A 21381-nucleotide genomic window follows, 5' to 3' on the forward strand; every position below is an offset into this window, starting at 1 on the left:
AACATTGGGCCACTTGGTCTTGTCCTATCGAAACGCTGTGCATTTCAATCCTCTCTCTCCTGCCGTTCTTCAGATTGAATAATTTTTACTGACTGATGCACTGACCTCTCTTCTGCCCTGCACAATCTACTTTGTAAGCCCATCTAGTAAGTTTCTCATTAGAGATATCATGCTCTCCAGTTTTACCATTTCCATTTGGTTGTAGGTTTGGAGTTTCCATTTTTCTGTTGTGATTCTCAATGTATTCATTCATTCTGACCATATTTTCCTTTAAGTCCTTGATGTATATTTGTGAGAGATATTTTAAAGGCCCCATTGCTAATTCCAATATTTGGGTTAGATTCTATGAGCAGTTTTGGCCTAATTATCAGTCATGTTTTCCTTTATTGGCATGTCTAGTAATTTTTGTTTGTATTCTGGTCATTGTAATCATTGTAGATGATGCACTGTAGAGAAGCTGGCTCTGCTGTCTTTTTCTAAAGGGTTTTAACTTGGCTGGACTGAAAAATTTAAATCTGTTTACCTTGCCTGGTAAGTCTCTTCTTGATTCTTTCAATCATCTAGCTGTTGCTTTTCTCTGGATTCTCTGGAATCTTCTGTGGGCATGTGAAGTTCAAGGGGCAGCTGAGGAACTGGACAGAACTTATGAGTATTTCTGGGAGTCTCCACCTGTGGCTACATATTTTACAGGATTTATCCCCTCACATTCCAGCTGTTTTTAATTCTAAATCCCATCTTCCAACTCTGCTGGCCAGTAAGACTGGTTTTCTGGGTGAGATCTAGCTATATTTTGATGCAAGGACAGATTGGGGGTGCTCTTAAAGACACACAAACACAGGTCACACTCAGTTCTGTTTTCTTTTCAAGGGTGGAGTCCTCAACAGTTTCTGCCTACTATTGATCATTCTCAAGCAACTTCAAATAGTTTTTAGCAAAAAATTTTCCCCAAAGTTTACAACTGCTATTTGAGGAGTATTGGTCTGATATACACTACTCCCGCACTGCCACAAACAGAACTTCCAGTTTCATTATTTTCAAGTATCGTTTATCTAACCCAACAATCTCCATAATGATCATGAAAAGCGGACTAGTAGATGTGGGCACAATAGTTGAATCATTCACTCAGTAAGTACTTAATGACATCTGTTCTGTCCCCATTGTTGTGTTTGACAGGTGAACTATCTCAAGGACCTCTGTGTTTACTGGGGAGACAGATTGATAATCACTGGAAAAAAAAAAAAAACAGTGCCAAAAACTCTGCCACAATGGCAGACAATGTGGGAGGGCCTGTGTTAGTTCTGAGAAGTGGAGCGTTCTCAGAGAACAGAGGAAGTAGCCAGGTTGGGATGGCTAAAACACAGGGAAAACACAGGACTCCAGGCAATCAAGGATGTGATCAGAACTGGAAGCCGCACGTGGCCCAGCATGGTGGGAGTTTGGTGCACGAAGGGCAGTCAGATCATGGGGTCCCATAGGATGCGCTTGGAGGTTAGGTTTTCTCCTGGTGATGACAGGGAAATGATGGGAGGGGGACAAGACATGCACGCTGTGCTTTGAGAGATAACCTGGTTTCCACAAGAAGGTGCATAATGACCACATCCATCATTCACGAATGGATGGATGCCTTCAGAGTACTAGGTTCTGAGGTAGGCTCAGTGACAATTACATTGCTAGGCCACCAAGCAAATGTTTTGTAGGATAACACAGAATTCATACATGTGTAGGATACCTCATGTATTCATACATCTGATGAACATTTATGGAGAGTCTACTATGGGCAGATCTGGGGTTATCTTCCATTTCCCTGTCACACATCTCATGATGCAGACCCCAGCTCAGGGCACTTTTCATCCCACAACTGGCTCCTGAGCCCTTGTTCCCCAACCCCAGGTCATCCTCTCTTTACACAAAGGTCTGTAAACATTTGTGGATGGACCTGAGGCAGTGTGGTCCACATGCACAAAATGGGAACTAAACTGTCGAGAACATGTGAAGAAAGCCTTTGACTTCAGTTGGTTGAAGTTCATTTGGGTTATCAGATGTTGAGGGGCTGGTTTTTATGACCCTTCCCAAGCCATCTGCAGCCCAGTTCCTGCTCTCCCTACTCTAGGGGAGTCTCCGGCTCATCTTCTCCATGTGGCCATCTTCCACACAGAGCAATTATGTAAGGACTTCATTCTGGAGCCTTCTGTTCAGAGCTCCCTCTCCAGGCTGGCTCTCGGGCAAGGGCTCTGAGGATGGGTTTGGATGACTCATTGTCTATTAAAATGCCAACTTCCAAAATTAAAGGACTTGTCTCCCAAGAGCCTTGCCTGCCTCCTCGTCATCTTGAGCCGACCCTACGGTTGCCCTGGACAACCTCTCAAGTTAACCAGTTCTGAATTTTTATTAGACTCAGCTAAGAAATGTGTCCTCTTTCTAAAAGTTTGATTTTACCCTCATTCTGAATCTTGCCAGAAGTCAAACCTAACATACACACTAGAAAAGCGAGTGTCTTTTCAAAACCCTCCTCTAATCTACATGTGAAGGTGTCTCAACCAAGGTAGTAAAGGGACCAAACTCTGGATGACAAGTGGGAAATGGATGCTTGCTGCTTTTTGAGGCCACAAAAGGGCTGTGTGTTTTCTCCCTTCTGATTCTCCAGCCTGCACGGTGCCTGGCACCCACAGGTGGCTCCAAACTGTTCCATCCGGAGCCCAGACAGAGCTGGAATTCAGGAGCAGGAGGGTCGCCTGTTACCCTTTGCCAGGGGGTCCCCTCCTGCCATTTTCCATGATCCTGGATAACGAAGAGCCTCTGTGCAGCTTCCTAGGAGGTTGGCTTAATGGCTGTGAACTGCTTCCTCCTTCCTTCTGAGAGGAAGCCCAGCCTGGATCTTCCAAATGGGCTCTCCATGAAGTGACTGCGTCTCCTCACTCACCACTTAATTTAGCTTGTGATTTAATTTGGGTGGGCACAGCCCCTGAGTGGTTCCACGCCTCGCCATGGCCATCATAGCTCCTGGCAGCCCCGCCAGCCACAGCGACCCTTTCCTGGCCCAGGACTCCCCTCTGCCTACCTATTATCTCTTCTCCCAGCACAGCAGAAGGAAGGCTTGTGAAGAAACATGATATCCTTTCCAAGGAAAAAGCCTGTAATTAACGGAGGTTTTTTGGGAAGAACATTCTGCCTGCTCCTCTCCCTCCCACTTTTTCATTTAACATATTTTATCAGAATGAAATGCCTTAATGAGCACAGAATTGCAGCTGATCCCAGCTGCACCTCCATGCTCCACACCCGGCTTCCCGCTCCCATCAAGCTGTATTCACATTCATTGTGATTGGGGGCTTCTTTCAGGAGCACCCCTCCCCCCCCCAAGAAAAACACTGACAGGAAACTCATCGACTTCCTGTAGACAGAAATGGGTCAGAAAAGCACCCCAAACCCTTGTCCATGCTACTTAAGAGTTTAAGGAGGAAAGCGGGGAGGAGAGAGGGAGAGAGGGCAGGAGGAGGCAGACAGTGAGCATGTGAGAGTGTGGGTCTGCGTGTGGAGTGGGAACGGGTGTGTGCACACCTGTGTGTGTGCATTTGTATGCATGAGTTTCTGGGCTGAGTTCTTGCGTAATGACTTGGAATCCATTGTGTGTGTGTTAGTCACTCAGTCGTGTCTGACTCTTTGAGATTCCATGGACTGTAGCCTGCCAGACCCCTCTGTCCATGGGATTTCCTAGGCAAGAATACTGGAGTGGATAGCCATTTCCTTCTCGAGGGGATCTTCCCGATCCAGGGATTGAACCTGGGTCTCCTGCATTGCAGGTGGATTCTTTACCATCTGAGCCACCAGGGAAGCCTTTTGGAATCCATTGGGAAAACATAAATACTGTACAGAAACCACAATGGAGACCCTATTTTCCATCTGCTGAAGATTCATCTCCCCAAAAGGATCAGCTCAACTTGGATGCCTGACTCCGGTGGAAGCAGTCTGACCCCAGAGGAGCCAGGACAACAGTGCCAAGATCCCCCAGATGCCCTGTGTCTTGGCTACCATGGGCACCCAGGACAGTGTTCACCACTGGGGTGGCTTCAGTCACTCACTCATACATTCATTCAACACAGGCAGTGCCTACTGTTCATAGCACTAGAGATGCAGGCAGGCCTGGCCTTCAGGAGGCCTGTCCTTACATGAATAAATAATGACCATGATGTCGGAGCATACTAAGTATGGAAGACATACAGCAGGACAGCAGGGTAAAGACAGACCAGCTCAGAGAAGGGCAGTAAGTCAGGTCAGATCGCTCACCTCCGCCACCCTCTCCTCGGAGCAGAGGGACCCTTAGAGAGGAAAGGACATGCACCATTCTCATCTTGGGGAAACCTGCTGGGTCGGTGCCCAGTGCTTCCCCACACATAGCCCTCCTCCTGGGACAGAGCTGCGCTGCATACCCCAGTTCCCCTGCAATTTGGCCAATGGGATTCTGGCCCAACTGGTGTTTGCCACGTCCAGGCCCAGCCATCCTGTGCACTTCACTCTGGAGCCCTGAGTGACCACCCCCAAGTGACTGTTTCAGGAGCAAGAAATAGGCACGTACTGAGTTACATTTCTGAAATTGTGGGAAAGCTCGTCATAGCATCAGCCCACCCTAAGCCACCCTCTCTTCCTGCAGTCTGCGTCAGGGCAGACATCGACTTGGAGGTAGCCTCTCTCCAAGGGCTGCAGACACATTGGACGTCTGAGGAGCAGAGGACACACTCTCTCCAAACCACAGCAACACTTCAGACTAGAAAACAGGACAGCTTGCCCCCCAGTGACTCTGAACTGTGTCCGCTGGTTTCTGGCATGTGGAGTGTGCAGCTCTGCCCACCTGACGCCGGACACCTCGCCTGGTCACCAGCAAGGCCAGTCATCGGGAGCTTGTGTGTACAAGGACCTGAGAACCTCTGCCTACTGCTGCTTGCCTGCCCGATGTGCAAGCTTTGTGTTAACTTGGGAGGGGGCGCGTTTTCCCGCATTGGAGCATGCAGACATCACTGTGGCTTGTGAGAAGACGTGTCCCCATCAACATGCCCATGGGCTGGTGGGGTGGTGAGCCCCTGCCAGTGGGGGGACGCCGGCCCTCCCCCTGCCGTCACCAGCCACAACTTCTTTGTCCCTGAGACCCTGGAGGGGGTCAGGAGGAAAGCACACCCGTGTCTTTTCCTCCATCATCCATCAGAGGACAGACACCGCAGGACTAACGGACCCAGCAGATCCTGGGGACCCTCACAGGATAAGGCTCTGCCCGTGGAAGTCTCCTCCCCTTTCACAGGCCTGTGCGCAGCCTGAGACAGAGGAGGGAATTTCCACGTGTCAGGTGATAATATCATTAACCTGGGAGGCTGGGAACCAGGGCAGCAGAATATTCCAGCAGTGCTTCTGACTGGGTGGCTGTAAATCTGAGATTCCAACAATTCCTCTTCGGGTTCAGGTTGGATTAACATGCTAGAGCAGCTCACGGAATTCAGAAATGTGCACTCACTAGCTTGTCAGTTTATTGTAAAGGCTGTGACTTGGGAACAATCAGGTGGAAGAGGGGTGTGGGGTGAGGTGGGAAAGGGGCACCCCAGATTTTCATGTGCTCACCCCCCGAGGCTCTCTGAACCCCGTCCTTTTTGGTTTTTGTGGAGGCTTCATCACGTCGGCATGATTGATTAAATCAGGGCCATTGGTTCAACCTCTAGCCCCCTTTCCACCCTGGAGGTGGGGGTGGCAGAAGTACAGGTCCCAGCCCTCCAGTCTCAGGGTTGGTCCCCCTGCTGACGAGGGTCCCCGCCTTTCCAAAAGTCCCCTTGTGCAAAAATTCAGCTGTGCTAGACAGGGTTTGCTATGAATGTCTGCAGATATCTTTCTTACTCTTATCTTTTAGGAAACTGCACAGGCTTTAGGAGTTCTGGTGAATAATGGGGATGAACACCAAACTATATATTTCTTAAGTCATAGCATCACGTGTGGAGAAGGCAGGATGATGTTCATGACAAGTCACTGCGGCTGTGATGTGTGTGTGATGGGGTGTCTGACCTGGGGTCCCTGCGAAGTTTGTGGCTTCATCTCTGCATACTAAACACCACCCTCCCTTTCTTCATCAAACAGAATCGGAAACAAAACAGACAAGTCAGGCCAAGGAATGAAGATGACGCCTTAATAACGGAGTGGGGCAAGGCACTCTCCATGGAGGGCATTATCTACCGGAATTCTCACTACCATTTTATCAAATTATTGCTCATATTAGGTTGCAATTTTCATTCAAAGGGAAGAAGAAAATGCTAGTTGATGGCCTTGATTATTGAAACATGAATTTGTGAAATGAGTCTTTCCCTTCTTCAGGAGAAGCAACCTCATGGTGGCTGTCGGGAGCAGGTAACACCAAGGGAAGGGACACAGAACTGCCCCCTGGCACCCCAGGCTCATTCTCAGGCCCTCTGACTTCACCAAGGTCGCTGTCAGCACGGACAAGCCATCATTCTCCATTTAGCATCTTAGTCACAATGGGGAAGAAGTGTGCACAAACAGATCAAGGGAAGATGTCAGAGGTCAAGGGCCACGAGCCAAGTTCCTGTCCCATCTCCTCCCATGCACCAGAATCGTCACTTGACAGTGACCGGAGAGAGAGGACCCAAAGCGAGTAGGCCTGTCCACCCTGGAGGATGCGGCCGCCCTTCTGATTTTTTTCTGTTCTGTGCAATACTGATCTTGTTACTGAAAAGGCGAAATCTTGATCTTCTCAGACACTCAGTGCAGAGCCGTCCCAAGCTCCAGGAACATGCCCATCAGGCTCGATTCTCGACATCCTGGGAGGAGAAGCCTAGACTAAAGCTGAGAGTAGCCCCCTTGGCAGGAGGCTCTCCACTCACCCTCACCAGCTGCTGCGGGAAGGGCCCGCGTGAGTTCTCCGGCACGTTGATGGGTGGGATGACCCAGTCCCGTTTCTGCCGCCTCAGCCCGTTGGAGCTCTGGTGCTGCGGCCATGGCAGCAGCGTGTCATTCGGAGGCTGGACGGGGTCCAGGGCTGCGTTCTTCTTTCCTTTCTGCAGAAAGGGAGAGAAGAGGCAGAGAAGCCTGGTTAGGTTTTGCAGAGGAAAAGGCATCATTTAGAATCTGTGTGTGTGTGTGTTTGTGAATCACTAAGTCGTGTTAGACTCTTTGCAAACCCATGGACTATAGGCTGCTAGTCTCCTCTGTCCATAGGAGTCTCCAGGCAAGAATACTGGAGTGGGTTGCCATTTACTTCTCCAGGGGATCTTTCTGACCCAGGGATTGGACTCTGGTCTCCTGTATTGCAGGCAGATTCTTTACCATGTGAGCCACCAGGGAAACCCCCAGAATCTAGATCCAGGAAAAGACTGGATGGTGTTGGGAAAAGTGTGTGTGTGTGGGTATGTGCTAGGGGGAAAAATTCTAGCAAGCCTCTCATCTGTACAAAGAAATGGACTACAGATTGAGTGGGGGTAAAGAAAATATAGCTGACTATTTAACAAGTAGATCAGGGCTTTTAAAGATGAAAATAATGGAAAAAAATGACAAAGGAAAGTACTCATACATTTTAATTTAAAACCCTTATTTATGGATGCTGCTGCTGCTGCTACTGCTAAGTCGCTTCAGTCGTGTCCGACTCTTTGCGACCCCATGGACTGCAGCCTACCAGGCTCCTCCATCCACGGGATTTTCCAGGCAAGAGTCCTGGAGTGGGATGCCATTGCCTTTTCCATATTTTTGGATGAATTTACAACAAATATGACCAGAGTTAATAACCTCTCTATATAAAGAGTTCTTACAAATCAATAAAAAATGGAACTTTATTATAATAGGAAAAAGACCACAAATAGATAATTACAGCAAAATAAATACAAAGGATTGATAAACTCATGAAAAATGTTCACATCTTCCAGTTATGAAACCAAACTAAAGCAGTGTATCTTCCTCACCCATCAAAGTGACAGGAGTAAACAAAGTGAATCCTCGGTGCTGGAGTGTATGCTGTGAGTCAGCAGGGCGTGACTGTTGAGGGTGTGGGATTTGGTGTCACACAGACCCTTGTCCAAAGATTTGTGGACATGGGGCAAGGCCCTCAATCTCTCTAAGCTTAAGCTGCTTCTTTTGTAAAGTAGGGATGGTATAACAGTACTGAATTCAGAGAGTTGCTATGGAAATTAGACTGATAAGAGCCCATGCCTGATGGGAATCAGTGGGACTGGATGTTGGCTGCTCTGAAGTCATGGACCTCCTCACTGCTGGGACCAGCATTTAGCCAGTGACTGTCAACGGCCTCAGAAAAGGTCCTCGCTCTTGACCCATAACTCCAGAGCTGAAACCTGTCCCAGTGAAACTGTGTGGACAAAATCCTACAAATAAAGATGTTCATTGTAGTTGTCTGTATGATAATAGTGTGCAAATATAAAATAGTAAAATTATCAGGAAAAAATTCTGGAATTCTGATAGTAGTAAACAGTAGTTAAATTCCTTGCACTACATTCATATTTTGGGATATTACATGTCATTAGAAGTTACTCTTTGAAAAAAAAAAAAAAGAAGTTACTCTTTGAATACACAAAGAAAATTCCATACAATAATAGCAAATGAAGAAACGGTACCAAAGTTACGGGCGATATGAGTTCCATGATTTTTTAAAGGGTAGAGAAAAGGCTGGAAGGAAACACACAGAAATGAGAACTCTGGCCTTCTCTAGTCACCAGTGAGTTTTATTTTACTTGACTTCTTTTACCTTTCTATACTTCAGGATGCTATAATGTACATGAAATTCTATAATTAAAAGAACCCACAGAACTCCTGTGTACATGTGACACCTACCCCTGTGTGGCCTCCAGGTTTATTTTCAAGGCACCTAGTTTGGCTGCCTCTGCACCGTTTCCACAGTTGATGTTCATTTTACTCCAAGCCTCAGAGCCAGGAGCACATGGAAACTCATGGTACGGAGACAGACCTTGGACCAGGATAGCCCAAGCTCGGTTGGAGGCACCTGGCCCTACATGGCCCTTCTCCAGTCACGGCGGGGTCTCCACCCTCAACTGAGCTCTGGACCCAGTGAGAACCCGCTGGCCTTGGTATTGGCCGCTGTGGACAGAGAGCCTCCCTCACTCCCTTTTGCAAAAAAGTTGCATAGAAATGTTAGACACAGGCAGACAAAACTAGCTGATTAAAAAAAAACAACAACAACTTGTATCCTTCCTGAATGCCCAAACCTAATGTTGATTTTTTGTTGTTGTTTAGTTCGCTCAGTCGTGTCCGGCTCTTTGCGACCCTGTGGACTGCAGCACACCAGACTTCCTTGTCCTTCACTAGCTCCTGCAGTTTGCTTAAACTCATGTCCATTGAGTCGGTGATGCCATCCAACTACCTCATCCTCTGTCATCCTCTTCTCCTCCTTGCCCTCAATCTTTCCCAGCATCAGGATCTTTTCCAATGAGTTGGCTCTTCCCATCAGGTGGCCAAAGGATTCATACTTAAGCTTCAGCATCATTACTTGCAATGAATTTTCAGGGTTGATTTCCTTCAGGATTGACTGATTTGATCTCCTTGCTGTCCAAGGGACTCTGAAGAGTCTTCTCCAGCACCACACTTCAAAGGCATTAATTCTTCAGTGTTCAGCTTTTTTTATTGTCCAGCTCTCACATCCGCACACAACTGCTGGAAAACCATAGCTTTGACTGTACAGACCTTTGTAGGCAAAACCTAATGCTACATCAGTGGAGAAACCTATCTAGGCTAACGGTACTCCACTGAAGACCCCCTCTGGGACTTTCCCCACCAGAGGCCCAGCTGTCTTCCGTGTTGAATTCCTGCATTTAAATGCATTTAAATCGCATTTAAGGCAGTTAAAAACCAAAAGTTTCCCTAGGTTGCATCCCACCTTCATCAGAAGGATCCGTGTGAGGTGTGTGCATCCCCAGAGGCCTTGATTTCTATGGAGACCTGACATCCTCCCAGCCTTGTGACCAACCTTGAGTCTCTCATGATGATGGGCGGGGTCGTCTCTAGGCTCCTTGATGAGCATCACAGAACAGCATTCAGGGAGGTCCTAGCTGCGTGTCTCTACTTCCCTGGCAGCCAGAAGGTGAAAGTGTCAGTGGTTCAATTATGTCCGATTCGTCTTTTTGACAAATATGTCAATTTGTCTTTTTGACCCTGGACTGTAGTCTGTCCATGGGATTTTCCAGGCAAGAATATTGGAGTGGGTTGTTATGCCCTCCTCAAGGGAATCTTCCAGAACCAGGGATTAAACCCAGGTCTTCTGCATTGCAGGCAGGTTCTTTATTTTCTGAGCCACTAGGGAAGTCCCTGGCAGCCAGGATGCAGATGATTGCTCTCCATGTGCCAGGGTCACTTTGTGGTCACTGAACGTTCTCCACCGTCTCTGCCTGCATCCTTCCTCCCTTCAAGGCCTCAGGAAGGTTATCCTTTCTCTACCAGGGGACCCAGGGAGGCCAAGTCACTTCTGAAGGTAGGATCTGAGTGCCGGGGGTCAGGCCTCAAGGTTGGAGCATCTGGCTGCATGCTACCCTCACTTCTGGGGTTTCTTCATCAGGTCACATCCCCTCTAGGAGTCCTCATGTCAGCATGCAGTGGGCTGGTTAGACAGGGACATTCCCAACTAAGAGGCCCAAAGACATTGGTTCATCTCTGAGTTCCCCACAGGTCAGCTTGCAGGTTAGAAACGCAAAGTGTGAGATCCCTGCCTGGACTCACGCCCTCTGGGATGATGCCTGTGGTGTGTGTTTATGGAGCCCTCCAGGGGACCAGGGGGCTGTCACCCTCCACAGATGCAAGACCTCGCTCCTCGGGAAATGAGGGTCACCTGTCCTAGCAACTGCCTCAGGAGATGGGAGTGAGACAGTGTTTGTTCTGAGCTTGTCTGTGTGAGGGCAGCAGATGGAATCAGCCAAACACACCTTGCATGATGGTGGGGGTTGGTGGGCTGGGGCAGGGGTACCAGCCACAGGTATAATCTCTGGGAGGTGGGGACTGGACATCTGGGCTCCCCCCACATCTCCCTGTGTGTGATGCAGAGAATGCAGGTCTACCTGGCCGCCTGCAGAGGCTCAGCTGAGCCTCTGAATTGCAGACTCAGGATTTGAAAGGTTTTCATCGAACCGTTCTGTTCTCCTTTAAAAAACCTGCCTCATCCTCCTCTGCTGAGGCTGCGCCTCCATGGCGTTAATTTCCCTAGTGTTGTTTAAATAAATTGCACATATTTGCTACTATTTTAAAGCTGTGAGACAAATGTAATAACAAAATCTGGAGAAGATCGATGCCAGACCTGCGCTAGCTTCGCGGGACGGGAAGACACCCCATTCCTCTGGGGGAGGGATGCTGACGCTGACATGGACCAGCCGTTGCCAGGGGGCGAGTGTGCGCTTCTGGACCTGTGATGACCTCAGGCCGCTCGGCTCGCAAATCCCAACGCACAGTCACACAGATGGGAAATAACGCTGTGGCCACTGTGGAGAGCATCTCTGAGCCGACGACAGCCAGCATTTCTCCATGCGCCAAGGTCACCAGTGCTTCTGGAGCCACTATGGTGGATGTCGGGTGAGACACGGATGTAGCCTCTGTGCTCCTGTTACTAAAAGCCACACATGTGCGTGTTCATGTCCAGGCCTATATAGGCACATGTATGTATGGACACGGACATGTATGTGTATGTGTACATGTGTACATATATGTGTGCTGTTGTATGTCTCTCTCTCTGTATATAAGGTGTCACAACTTTCTCAGAACCAACAGCCCGGCCCTGACCCGATGACCAAGCCCACATCACTGGTTCCTTACAGACACCTCAGCTCAAGTCAGAGGCCTTGTAACCAGTAGGGGGTGGTTCCTGACTGCCGGGCTGGCCTTGGATTCGGCCACACTCGTACCTGCAGGTCTGCAGAACGGCGAGCACTGAGGAAATCGCCTGGTGGTCTGGTTGGACCCTCGACCCAGCCCACCCGCCTGCAGAGTGGGCGGCTGCGGGGATGGTGTGCAGCGGGGGATGGCATTCGAATCCTGAGGCGGTTCCCCTGAATTCTGTACATCATCCCCTGTGAGTCTGCACCTCTGTTCTGTGAGTCTGGGTGGAGTCTGCTGGCTCTGGGGACCCCTTGGAGCCCTGACCGTAGGATGGGGTGGCCGGTGGGCTTCTATGGGACACAGGGCTGTCCTGCCCACAGGTATGGCCTTTCCTGAAGAGGGCAGATGTGGGTGGGGACCATGGCTAACAGGCGTAGATGACGCAGAGACTGGACGCTTGTTTGTGAAGCCCTGAGTCTGCCTGCTCCTTAATCGGCTCTTACTTACAAAGCATCTCTCCTTTGAGATGGCCTCTCCCACTGAGACTTAATCGATTGGGTTCAGCACTGGATTCTTCTGCCGAGGAGGCTCTGAAATGGTGAGCTGCTCAGAAGAGTTTCCCCAGGGGCGGCGGGGGCGGGGGGTGTCCTTGCTCCAGGCCTGGGCCCTGAGTGAGTCTTTTATTTCCCCTGGGCCTCTGTTTTCCTCTCCAGGGGCCAGACGAGCTCTGGGGGGCAGCTGGGCTGTGGGCCAGAGGTGGGGAGTGTCTGCCTCAGGTCACAATCTGGGGATGTTAGGTGGTCTCACTCCCAAGCGATACAGGTGAACTACAGGGTCACATCCTCAATAAACACGCACTCTGTAAAGAAAACGTCTGGTGCTTGTGTGGCTGCTTGGGCTGGTCCCCCTGGAGGGGTATGCGCCCCACTCTGCCTGTGGCTCTTGGGGATCTGGGGTGCCTAGGACAGGGTCTAAGATCCTTCCAGGTCACCTCGTCTCTGGGCTCAGTGCTTCTCTCTTGGCAGGGTTTCTGGACCAATCTCAGGTGTAGCATCCTCTCTCCAGGGAAAAAGGGACGCACCCTCACACTCAGGAACACACTTCAGTGAACTCAGGAAAGAAAGGGATGCAGGAGGACAAAGACTGTCCTCCTTTCTCAAGGGAAGGCCACGGCCCCAAGTCCACAGACAAGCTACACGATGCCCCCGCAAAGCCATCACTTTCTACCCTCTCCCTGCCCTGAGCCCAAACCTGGAGCCCAGCAGTGACCCCTGTGCCCATCTCCCCGAGATGGCTTTCTCCCCAGCTCCTCACAGGGCATACCATCTCATTTTCTTAAGTTCCCGCAGCCCTGAGCCCGCCTGGCCCTGCTCTCCTTTCAACGAGGTTGTCCTCTGAGTCTGATTATGAGCGTAATTGAGAGTGACTCCCCGGTGAGGTCTTCAGGGACTCGCCGACATCAGGAAGAAGCTGGGTCATTTCCCTCCCATCAACGTTCACAAGTGAAAGATGAATAATGCAAAACTATCCTGGGGCAGGTTTTAAATTATCGCTTCTTTTTTTCTTCCTTTTTTTTCCAAAAAGTAAAAAAAAAATGAGAGAGAGAAAAGTGTCAGGGGAGGACGATAGTTACACGCTCCTCCTCCGATCTACATGCAAAAACTTATAATTGGTTATATTTTCCTGTTATCCAACCGCTCACTGGTAGGAACACAGAATTATGAAGAGCCAAGTGTAAGCAAATAGCTGACTCATAGAACACTCAGAAGTGAGCAGGGAATACAAACAACCCAGACTCTGTCTCCAATGTAGAAACTCCTTCTTAGCCATTCTGGATTGAGGAGGGTGTCAGCTGGTTAGCTGTGGGTAAGTGGAGAATGTTCACCTCTCCTGGTGATGGGAGTGCAGGTGAGGGTCCCACTATGAGCCAGTCTGGGTCCTGGGGCCCTTGGCTGTTGCCTGGAGCAGGTGGACGGGGAGCAGGGCCTGGGACACAAGCCCAGGTCATCACACGTGGGGGCCCGGCCTTTCAGCAAACTGCAGTGAGCTCCAGTCCTCCAGAGAAGACGGCTCCCCAGAGGCCTCTGCCCTCATGGGATGACGTGGATCTGGAAGTGGCTTATAAACTCCCAGACCACAGTGTGTTTCTTAAGAGCACCTAGTCACCCTGCCCCTCAAAGATGGGGTCACAGATGAAGTCTGACGCCCCCACAGCCATTGCATGAAGCTGTTGGGTCCTGGGCTGCTCTGCCTCAGTGCCTTAAATTTCCCCCACTAAAAAATTATTTATTTGTTTTTGGCTGTGCTGGGTTTTTGTTGCTATGCAGGCTTTTCTCTAGATGTGGCAAGTGGGGGGTTCTCTCCAGTTGTGGTGCACGAGCTTCCCATTGCAGTGGCTTCTCTTCTTGGGGAGTACGGGCGCTAGGGTGCATGCCAGCTTCAGGAGTTGGGGTACAGGGGCTCAGTAGTTGTGGCTCCCTGACTCTAGAGCACAGGCTCAGTAGTTACAGCACAAGGGCTTAGTTGCTCCGTGGCATGTGGGATCTTTCTGGACCAGAGATCAAACCTGTGTCTTCTGCACTGGCAGGCGGATTCTTTACCACTGGTCTGTTAGCGAAGCTCTCCCCCCACTTTTGAGAGAATAGCATAAGCACAAGTCCACCAGATTCAATAAAAGCTAAATTTATCAGAAAATGTTCAAGCCAGCTCCCCGTGGGACCTGTCCATCAGGCGAGGTAACCCTGATGTCCAAGAGGACGCTTCTTAATCAAGGGGCACAGGGTGGGCTCCCTCCCCCTAGAGGTGATAGTGGGCACTCACCACCCCGGGCAGCTCCTCCTGGGGAAGGTGCCCCACACATTGATGGGCAGTGCAAGCCCGGACCCTTAATGCTGAGAGACAAGGCTTCTGTGAGGCTGGAGCCTGTGGCTGCAATTTGCATAAGCAGATAAGGAAGGGATGATGCAGGCAACAGGGAATCCTGTTCTTTAACTTGCTGGTCTTCCCTGCTCTCTGGTTTCTAGGCTGGTCATGTGCCCGGGAGCCACGTGCCAGCACCTCTCTGGGTGGTGGATGCACAGCTGAGGGTCAGAGGTCTGGAACTGGGACCTGCACTGAATTTTCTGGGAAATGCAGGGAGAGGAAGTCCTCAGGTGGAAGGTCCTGGGAGTCCTGATTAGGCTGGGGCTGCTTCTGTTTCAGAGAAGGCAATGGCACCCCACTCTAGTACTCTTGCCTGGAAAATCCCATGGACAGAGGAGCCTGGTAGGCTGCAGCCCATGGGGTCGCTAAGAGTCAGACACGACTGAGTGACTTCACTTTCACTTTTCACTTTCATGCATTGGAGAAGGAAATGGCAACCCACTTTAGTGTTCTTGCCTGGAGAATCCCAGGGACGGGAGAGCCTGGTGGGCTGCTGTCTATGGAGTCGCACAGAGTTGGACACAACTGATGCGACTTAGCAGCAGCTTCTCTTTCATCACAGAGGTCAACCTGTGCCTGTGAGTCTCACTCTACTCCATCTCTGGGTATCCACCCCTTTCCTTTAACCAGCGCCCAGCGTCCAAGCCCTGCCTGCTTCTGCACCTTCTTATGTACAGAGTGACCAAGATCACTTGCAGTCTCATCGGACCCTCTCGGTGGCCCCGATGTTGGGGAAGGGGCTGGCCCATCCCAGCAGAAACATGACTGATGTAGGGCTTGGTGCCCCCAGGTTACAGAATTTGTGGGTCTGTGCTCAGAATGAGACATGAGGGGGTGACATACTGTGTCTGCGTGTGGACTCACAAACGTGTGATGGAACACAGGTGCATGAGATCCACCCTCAAGCATCAGTGTTATTTACGGCTCTCTCCTTGGTTTCTGATTCACCAGCCTTCCTGTTTTCATTGCTTCCTTGCAGCTTTGGGTTAAACATGCTTCAAATAAGGAAACAGCGTCCTACCCATCCCAACTCCCCCAAATGTCAGGTCTAGTACTGATTTTCACTGAGGATAATTAGATTTCGTGAGAAAAAAAGAGAGGCACCAAAATCTATAAGATAGTTCATTCCTCTACCTCCGACTTCCCTTTCAATATACATTTGAAAAATGGTACATTTTGTTTGCCTGCAAGCATGTATATTTAAAATATTTAACTAGGGTTCTGTCTGCAGCCTTCTGGCTGGTTTCCATGGCAGCTAAGGACCGGCAGAATAAAATGGTATTTAACAAACACAAAATAAAACAACAGAAAGATAGCTCCCTTCTTTAACAAATAGAGCATGGGAGCCATTCTAAACAAACATTTGCATGAGTTTGGTTCTGAAAAGCACTTAGTGGAATTTTTTTTACATCCACAACACAATGGGGAAGACCAATGCCCTATCCTTGCCCCTCAAAGCAGCTATGGTATTTCTTACTTCTCATCTCTTCTAAGAAGGGGAGACTGTTTTGAGAATTCCCATGAAAGTCACGCAAAGAAAGGTCTCCTGCACGAAACAGCATGATTATTTCCTTGTGTATCCATATTTGGAAGGAAAGTCTGACGCTAACACTTCTGTACTCGCTGCCTGGGGTGCGGGGGATGCGGGGGTGGGGTGGAGTGGGGGATGGGATGGACTCCCCCCAGCCTCGCTCACTTGTACCCAGAACAACCCAGGAAGGGACGAGCTGACACGGTCGTCACTCATACCCGAGCAGAGGTCCAGGGACTGGCCAGGTTCATACGGCTGTGACGGCGGCTGGGGTCTGAACTCGGGCCGTGTCCCGTGGCCCCTCCCTGCTCATCACTCACAAGGGGAAGCCCTGACCTGGAGGCCGGATGTCGCGGTGCTGTGTGGTTCTGACAGCACTGCCGCTGTTTCCTAAGCAGACGGGTCAGGGACTGTGGGGGTGGGAGCATCCCTGGGGAACCGCGGAGCCCTGTTTCTTCAGGCAACTTGTTTCCATCACCAGCATCCTCAGGGAAGCTTCGTGTTCTCAAGTAGTTTGAAAACCTCATTTCTCTTAACAGACACTCAAAGCACATCCCTTGCCCTCTGCAGCCTTGTATCCCCCACAAAACGAAGACACAAGACAATGTGTCTCCTAGGGCCTGAGAATTTCCCCCTGATCCCGCCTGGCTCTAAACTAGGCTCTCTGCACTGCCAACGTGTGGAAGCAGGGCGTGCTTTGGGGGGGTGTCCTGTGCACTTGTAGGGTGCTTGGGTCCACGCGATGCCAGGAGCACCCCCCCACCCGCTGTGACAACCCAAACTCCAGGCTTCTCCTCCGAGCGCCCTGCTTGGGGACCTGCTCTAGGGAATTAGGACAATTATGTTTTGATAGCAACAACATAAATGAAATTACTCTTTAGTTTACAGAAAGAAGTACAATTACAGTAAGAGAAGATAAATAAATGAAATGAGCAAGTTAAGCCAAAATGCATGGCTTTTTCCTGGAGTTGCAAGCGATGGGACTGGCTGGGATCGCTCGCATTGGTGTCAATTAGTGAGAAAAACGGTCAGTTTCGTCAGCATGGATGGTTCTGGAAGGCTTCGGTCAGGATGAAGGTAAGCATTTTGTGGGTGGTGAGGGAGGGTCTCTTTCTGTTTGTACTCACATCTTGGTGCCTGCACAGCTGCAGGAGAGGCAATGAAGGAGGCAGGGGTGTGTCCTGCAGAAGTGACGGGTGTCCCCTCATGGGAACAAGGAGGCAGAGTGGACTTGGCTGGGTGGGGATGGCTTCCGCCCTCTGAGGCTTAAGAGAAGCTGAGAAGGGGGAGGTGCTAGGATCCAGGTGGTGGGTATTGGGTGGTGGGACCTCCTGCAGCAGGGAATGGACAGTGGCCTGGCCAGAACACAATGGTGAGATGCGATGGCCCCCATGGGGCAGGAGAGGCAGTGGGGCCAGCCCCTGGGGGCCTTCATCCCACTTAGTAAACCAGCCCTGACCAGCGCCTACTCCTTGCCTCTCTCTCAGCAGAGACACAGCAGGAAGCAGGCCGGGCATGGTGCTGGCTAAGCCAGGGTGGCTGCAGAAAAAGCCTCACCCTCCTGTTAGGTAGTTAGAATAGGGAAAAGGAGTCCAGAATGGCAGTGGCTAAAAGACCTGGAAGGGAAAAGTCCGCGAAAATAGAACAAAGGAAGGTCCGAGGACTGGAGTGAGAACCTCAGGTAAAACAAACAGCACTCCAGGCTGGCCCAATTTACATAGGACAGGCCCAGGGAGAGAAAAACATAAAAAGAGGAGCCAAAGCTAGCTCTCTCCCTCCCACACGCTGGGGCGCTCTTCTCTTCGGGTCTTTGGGTCGACATGCCCTCACGCCTCGAAGATGGATTTTCCTGCTATTATCTAAATAAAATAGAGCTGTAACCCTGATTTATCTAAGAGCTATAACATGGTCTGTTCGAGACCTGAGAGTGATAACACGGTCTGTTCAAGACCTGAGAGCTGTGACATGTCGAGGGGGGCTTTAATGTTCGTCACTCCAAATCTTTGTTGTGACGAGACAAAAACCGAGGAGCATACACTCTCCTGACACTCCCACCCTTGCTCTCAGCCCACCTGGAACCCCGATACATCTTAGAATAGACACAAGTGCCTCTCCAAGGGCCACCTGGCCTGGGCCCTGCCTAAGGGTGCTCCCCTAGCCCGAAGGTGCTCCCATCTCTGCCTGCTTCTCTTATCTCCAGTCTTGACTCAGATGTTGCACTCCTGGCCCCCGGGACAGACCAGCAGCCTCTGCCCTCTACCGGCCCAGCCCTGGGCCATTCCCCACTCCCACGATAGGCCAGGGAAAGTGACCAGTGACTGTCTTGCCTTTCTCCCTGGGCCTGGACCCTGGGCACCTCTCCTCTGCAAAACGCAGACCCTGACACTCGTTCAAGGACATCAGCAGGCTGAAACATGGTCCAAGTTGGCCCTTTTCCACTGTATCACTCCTGCTCACCCCGGGGCAGCCGGCAGCTCTCCGAAACTGCAGAAGGTGCAGCTTCCAGGGGTTAGAACTCACTTCTGCCTTCGCACTTGTGGAGTTAACAGCTGTGGATTTCTGGAGAGCACTGTGCACCCACTGAGGTCTAACACTGATCACCTATCCCTGGGCGGGGCCACCCGCTGTGGTCACCATGGATTTCCTTCCTGGCAGTCTGTGTGGGCCTGTGACATGGACACTTGGTTCTTGAGTCCCCCAGGCAGTCAAGCCTGTGCCTGAAGCTGGCCCGCATGGGCGGCACCACCTAAACCTGCAGGAGCACCGAGCTCCCCATCGCTCATTCACATGGCTGCCATCCTCCGAAGGAGAACAGGCGCATGGACAGCAGTCTGCTCGCTCGCTGGCCGTACCGTCACGTATGGGCCATAGTGGGAGTCACTGTTTCTGTCACGTGGAGGCCACCTTTTGGAAAAGCATAAAAGGACCATCTTGCTACTTTCTGAAGGTGCGTGCACACCCTGCTTCCCGGGCTCCACCTGATGACCTTCATGCACTTTCCCAAGGTGACACTACGCGTGGCAAGCTCCACGGGCCCCCTTTGGTTAAAACTCCCAAGTGGGCACCGTAGGGGTTAAGGCACAGTGCTGGTCCTCTGGCGCTCATGGAGGGCTGCTCCGGGGCCAGCCTTTCCTTAGGGACCGGAGTTGGGGGGTCTCAGGAACTGCTTCTCAGCCAGGTCCTCTATTCTGTGTCCTGTCGCCGATCTGGGCGTCTGTGATACCGACGGGCTCCTTCCACTCACAGAGGCAGACTGTGGGGATGGGGCTTTAACACCTGTGGTCTTGGCACGATGTCCTCACCGGGACTGGAGACATGAACAGCAGCGGGAAGAGGACTGCAGGCTCCGAACTCTCATCCACCTTCAGGAGGTTGCACGGACGGTGTGTGTCTCCACCTCTGGGGTCGGATCTCCACCTCAGCTGGAAGGCACTGGCGACATCCCCGGTGACTGACTGTCCTGGGCCCACCACAGACAGGGGTTTCCATGGCAGACACTCACGTCATCGTTCTGGAGGCCAGACGCCAAGACCAGGTGTGTGAAGGGCAGTACCCCGCAGGGCTGAGCGAGAGCCTCGCCCCAGGCCCCTATCCTGGAGCCTGGTGGTTGGCGGTGTCCTTGTTTTGCAGAAAGGTCACCTCCATCCTTGTCTTCATCTTCACACGGGTTCTGCCCGGGACTGTGCTGTTGTGCTGTGCTTAGCCATTCAGTCTCATCTGACTCTTCGCGACCCCATGGACTGTTTCCTGCCAGGCTCCTCTGTCCATGGGATTCTCCAGGCAGGAATACTGGAGTGGGTTGCCATTTCTTCCTCCAGAGGATCTTCCTGACCCAAGGATTGAACTTGTATCTCCTGCATTAGCAGGCAGATTCTTTACTGCTGCACCACAGGGGAAGCACCAAGGACTCTGTCTGTGTTAAAATTTCCTCTTTAATAAGTTCACCAGTCACTTAGGATTAGGGTCTCCCTGCCCCGAGGACCTTACCGGAACTAATTCCGTCTGACAACCTGGTCCCATTCTGAGGAACTGTGGGCTAGGACTTCCACACAGGAACTCTGGGGGCACAGTTCAGCCCATCACCTGGGGAGGTGGAAATTCCAGGGAAAGATGGCGCTTTGGCATCTCGGCCCGGGCACGGGATAACACGTGACAGAGTTTATTTTTCATAGATGCTGACACACTCTACAATCTAATATTAGTTTCATAAACAACAGTTTCCTTTTTGCAAACTATACCCACAGGTCCCATTGACACTTTCAAGTGATGCACAGCCAGCCAGATGACGAGGGTGCGAGAACTTGATCTCAGTATCGACTGCAAGGCCGAACGTTGCTCCAATTCCTTGGGGGCAATGCAGCTCTCCCGTGGGAAATATGTGACCTCATTTGCATTTTCTAATTGAATTGCTATCAGCTTTCCTGCAAGACTGCACACAAAAACCTTCTTCCAGATTCCAGCCCTGCTGGTATTACCCACAAAAAGACCGCCTTTAAATGGTTGCTAAGAAGGGAGAGGAAAGGGAGAAGTTGCCAGGAGTTTATGGTTCACCTGACCGTAAAGCTCCTTTTGCCCGTGCCTTGAGAGTCGCTGAAATGACGGACGAGGGAGACCGTGCTTGATGGGACCTGACGTGAGAGAGTAGGGATTTATGGAACCGGGAAATTAGGGGGTCCCTTTGGGCCCTCCTCCGGGGATTTGCTTCAAGTCTCCTTTCATGAGAGTTTCTTGGGACTTTTAACCTTGCAAATGGCTCCTTTGAAGCAGGTCCTTTGACTTCCCTGGTGGATCAGACCAGGGCATCTGCCTGCAATGCAGGAGACCTGGGTTTGATCCCTGAGTGGGGAAGATCCCCTGGAGAAGGACATGGCCAGTATTCTTGCCTGGAGAATTCAATGGACAGTGGGGCCTGGCAGGCTACAGTCCAAGGAGTCACAAAGAGTTGACATGACTGAGTGATTAACACTTTCACTTTGTGTTTCTAGAACCTTCTACCAGCAGAACTCCCACTTGCGGTGTTCCCCTTGAACTCCCCACCTTTCCAAACCCAGCTAGGAAGCCCTCTACATGCACTGAAAAGATGCTTTGAAATTGTGAAGTATAAACGACCTGTGGGAAAGTGC

The 21381-nt window shown here is 50.9% G+C and overlaps 1 protein-coding gene across 2 annotated transcripts in view; it reads right to left on the reverse strand.

Annotated features, from left to right (window-relative positions):
- Nucleotides 1-21381, reverse strand: part of CDH4 (cadherin 4) — a 475216-nt gene that overhangs the window by 98943 nt on the left and 354892 nt on the right. For both annotated transcript variants that reach the window (XM_043480167.1, XM_043480168.1), the window contains exon 4: nucleotides 6870-7043. In XM_043480167.1, coding sequence (XP_043336102.1) covers nucleotides 6870-7043 — 174 coding nt within the window. The remainder of the gene's footprint in view (nucleotides 1-6869; nucleotides 7044-21381) is intronic.

This window comes from Cervus canadensis, chromosome 10 (assembly GCF_019320065.1).
Source record: "Cervus canadensis isolate Bull #8, Minnesota chromosome 10, ASM1932006v1, whole genome shotgun sequence".
NCBI lineage: Eukaryota > Metazoa > Chordata > Mammalia > Artiodactyla > Cervidae > Cervus > Cervus canadensis.